General features: G+C 38.7%; 1 protein-coding gene across 1 annotated transcript; it reads left to right on the forward strand.

The window, feature by feature from the left end:
• Window positions 1-380: 380 nt before the first annotated feature.
• Window positions 381-4,014, forward strand: LOC125253937 (stonustoxin subunit beta-like). The gene is made up of 2 exons (XM_048168196.1): window positions 381-423; window positions 3,391-4,014. Exons 1-2 carry the CDS (start codon window positions 381-383, stop codon window positions 3,951-3,953), a joined length of 606 nt encoding a protein of 201 aa, XP_048024153.1. The 3' UTR covers window positions 3,954-4,014.

The following is a 4,014-nucleotide window of genomic DNA, read 5'->3' on the forward strand; positions in this document are numbered from 1 at the left end:
TGGGTTCGAATCCCGGGAGGAGCGGTTTTATGAAATAGTGTGTTTTGATTCCTTTAATGCCTCTTGGATTAGAAATAAATGTTTTTTGTTTCATGCTGTGTTCATTTTCATCTAAGCTTCTGTACATTCTGAGATCATTCTCGCCCATAATTCTGAACCAGCTGTTTCATGTTTGTTCATTTTCTGCTGTTTTTCCTCTTCCTGCTCTGTATTGCGCTACAGCATGATGAGCTGCAGAATGATCTAAAGTAAAGTTATTAAATATAACATTCAGTGCAGTTTTAATAAAATTCTTCATTTTGAGTTAATTTTCACGTGAACTAATGAACTTCGGCAGTTGTGCCAACATTCACCTGCACAGTGGTGCAATGTGATGAGAAATGGACACTGGTCCTGGAGGTTGTGGGTTTGAATCCCATGAGGGTGGGTTTTATTCAATAGTGTGTAATGAGTCATTTTGATTCCTTTTTTTTATCCAAATAAGCATTGTACTAATCTTTATTCCTCTTGAATTAGAAACAAGTATTTAGGGGCCAAGCCCCAAAGGGGCTGTAGCCCCTATTGTAATTGTACGTTTTTAGGGGCCAAGCCCCGAAGGGGCTGTAGCCCCTATTGTAATTGTACGTTTTCCCTTTTATTAGGGGCCAAGCCCCGAAGGGGCTGTAGCCCCTATTGTAATTGTACGTTTTCCCTTTTATTAGGGGCCAAGCCCCGAAGGGGCTGTAGCCCCTATTGTAATTGTACGTTTTCCCTTTTATTATTAGGGGCCAAGCCCCGAAGGGGCTGTAGCCCCTATTGTAATTGTACGTTTTCCCTTTTATTAGGGGCCAAGCCCCAAAGGGGCTGTAGCCCCTATTGTAATTGTACGTTTTCCCTTTTATTATTATTATTCTTCCTCCCGAATGGGAGTCTATGGCAGCCCTATCAACGGAACATGAGAAAATGATGAAATTTGGCACACTTGTAGTGATGGTCATGTCTAGAAATCTGACCAATTTTGGAGTCTCAAGGACCAACTCTATAGCGCCACCACCAGTTCAAAAATTCAACATTCTAAAGGTTATAACTTTTGAACCATTTGCTCTAGAAAAATACAATTTAGTACATCTGATTTGTCTCTTCATGCTGATTCTATTCAAATTCTTACATTAAGTCTCCACCCATTACAGTAGCAGCCATTTTGAAAAGTACAGTAGTCCGTTTTTTCGCTACTCCTCCTTCAAAATTTGTCCAATTTTGTCCAGACTTTGATCAGGTGATCTTTGGTCTGAGCCGCACAGAAATGACTGAGCAGATTTTTTTTTATTCATCTTTGTTCAAAAGTTATGATGTCACGAAGTTAATGAGGTTTACCCAAAATTGCTATAGAGGCTGTATCTCAGCCAAACTTTGAGCGATCAAAACAAAAATTCGTACACTTGATCAAGACCATGATCTGAGGTTCCTTGCCGAATTTGGGAACAGCGCCACCTACAGGTCATGAGATCTGTAAAATGGATATTTTGGCCAATAACTTTTGAACACTTTATTAGAAAATCAAGATCTTGGTGTCTATGGATTCCTTGGGCCATGCCGAATCCGGGGATATTGAATTTGTCAACATCGGATGAAAAGCATGTCCGCCATTTTGAATTTTGTCATAAATTTCAATATCTTTTAAACTATTTGACATATCTTCACAAAAATTAGTATGTATGACCTTTAGTAGGTCCCGAAGGTACCTGAGAAGTTTCAACACAGCGCCACCTACTGTTCCACAGCTATAATGTTTTTTGCAAAAATGCTTATAACTTTTGAAAACACTTTCCAAAACGTGTATACTTTATGTCATTTTATTCCCTGGCTAATGCCAATTCCAACGATGTGTCATTTGTCATTTTCCTTAAATGTACCTGTCTGCCATATTGAAATAAATGAAAAACAGTTTTTTCGCTACTCCTCCCACAAATTTTGTCCTATTTTGTCCACAATCAGCTCAGAAGATCTTTGGACCGAGCCGCATAGAAATGACTGAACGGATTTTTGATATTCGCTACCGTTCCCGAGATATTTGTCTCTGAATGTGACCTTCCTTGTGATTGTTATCTTATGCTAGTTAGCTTAGCATGCTAATTGCTTAGCATGCTAACCAGTTGTCATTCTTTTTAATGTGGCTCTTCAGCTATCAAGTTAACCATGAGCTTCATTAGCATTAAGTTAGCTTGGCATGCTAATATGGTTAGCATGCTAAGAAATGTTTTTTTTGTAAATTCTTTGTTACACTAAAAGTTCTCTTCCACAACATGTTGAACATGTGTCATAATGTAGCTCAATGTGTAAAGCCAGGTACCTGACGAGCCCTGTACCTAAAGATAGTGGGTTCGAATCTCGGGTGGAGTGGTTTTATGAAATTGTGTGTTTTGATTCCGTTATTGCCTCTAGATTAGAAATAAATGCTTTTTGTTTCATGCTGTGTTCATTTTCATCTAAGCTTCTGTACTTTCTGAGTTCATTCTCGCCCATAATTCTGAACCAGGTGTTTCATGTTTGTTCATTTTCTGCTGTTTTTCTTCTTCCTGCTCTGTATTGCGCTACAGCATGATGAGCTGCAGAATGATCTAAAGTAAAGTTATTAAATATAACATTCAGTGCAGTTTCATAAAAATTCTTCTTTTTGAGTCCATTTTCACATAAACTAGTGAACTTCGGCAGTTGTGTCAACAGTCACCTGCACAGTGGTGCAATGACATGCGCAATGGACACTGGACCTGGAGGTTGTGGGTTCGAATCCCGTGTTGGGTGGTCATTATGCAATTGTGTGTAATGAGTCATTTTGATTCCTTTTTTATCCAAATAAGCATTGTACTAATCTTTATTCCTCTTGAATTAGATACAAGTGTTTTTAGTTCATTCTGTGTTCATTCTCATCTGAACTTCTATTGATTTTCATTTCATTTCCACCTGTCCTTCTGAACCAGCTGTTTTGCATGTACATTCAATTTCTGCTGTTTTTGCTCTACCTGCTCCGTATTGCGCTACTGCCCCTTCTGGGGCTTGGCCCCGAATTGCTGCTTGCAGCTATATTATTAAACTTATTCTTGTCAACATTTTGGAAATAGTATTTGTGTTCATTGAGATATTGTTTAAAATGTTACTTTTCAAAGGGGGTGTACTCATTTACTCTGAGCACTGTATATATATATATATATATATATATATATATATATATATATATATATATACACACACATATACATTTTAAGAGTTGAGTTGTTAGTGAAAGCACACACTCTACCATATCTGTTGTATATTTCTTGAAACGATGATACTTCTGGAAAGATGTTTAATTGAGGTTTAAACACTCATCTTGAGAAGGTTGTTGTTAAAAATGTTCTCTCTTCTTGTTCTCAGATGCCTGTGATCTTACACTGGATCCAAACACAGCTCACACTTATCTCGCTCTGTCTGAGGAGAACAGAAAGATAACATACATGAGAGAGGAGCAGCCATATCCTGATCATCCAGAGAGATTTGATGAGGTTCATCAGGTTCTGTGTAGAGAGAGTCTGACTGGACGCTGTTACTGGGAGGCTGAATGGAGTGGATGTGCTGATATATCAGTGACGTATAAAGGAATCGGCAGGAAAGGAGGAAGTGAGGACTGTAAGTTTGGAACCAATGAAAACTCCTGGAGACTGTACTGCTCTGATGACAAATTTACTGTCTGCCACAATAATAACAAAACTAAAACACGTGTCCCTTCAGGCTCCTCTAAAAGAGTAGGGGTGTATGTAGACATGTCGGCCGGCACTATGTCCTTCTATAGTGTCTCTGACACAAACAAACTTACACACATACACACATTCAACACCACAATCACAGAACCTCTCTATGCTGGATTTGGGCTTTATTTCCGCACCTCAGTGTCTCTGTGTCAGATTTCTGTTTCAGACAAAAGACCCACACTTGACTGAAATAATCCCACGTAACTAAGTGCATATAGTCCTGCTCTATTTAGATTCCCCCATGACCTGA

This window comes from Megalobrama amblycephala, linkage group LG19 (assembly GCF_018812025.1).
Source record: "Megalobrama amblycephala isolate DHTTF-2021 linkage group LG19, ASM1881202v1, whole genome shotgun sequence".
NCBI classification, from domain to species: Eukaryota; Metazoa; Chordata; class Actinopteri; order Cypriniformes; family Xenocyprididae; genus Megalobrama; species Megalobrama amblycephala.

Excerpts from the sequence above, each read along its gene's own strand:
- LOC125253937 (XM_048168196.1), top strand. The coding sequence starts at position 381 with ATGGACACTGGTCCTGGAGGTTGTGGGTTTGAATCCCATGAGG. Across the intron at positions 424-3,390 it reads TGGGTTTGAATCCCATGAGG|ATGCCTGTGATCTTACACTG; the intron begins GTGGGTTTTATT and ends TCTTGTTCTCAG.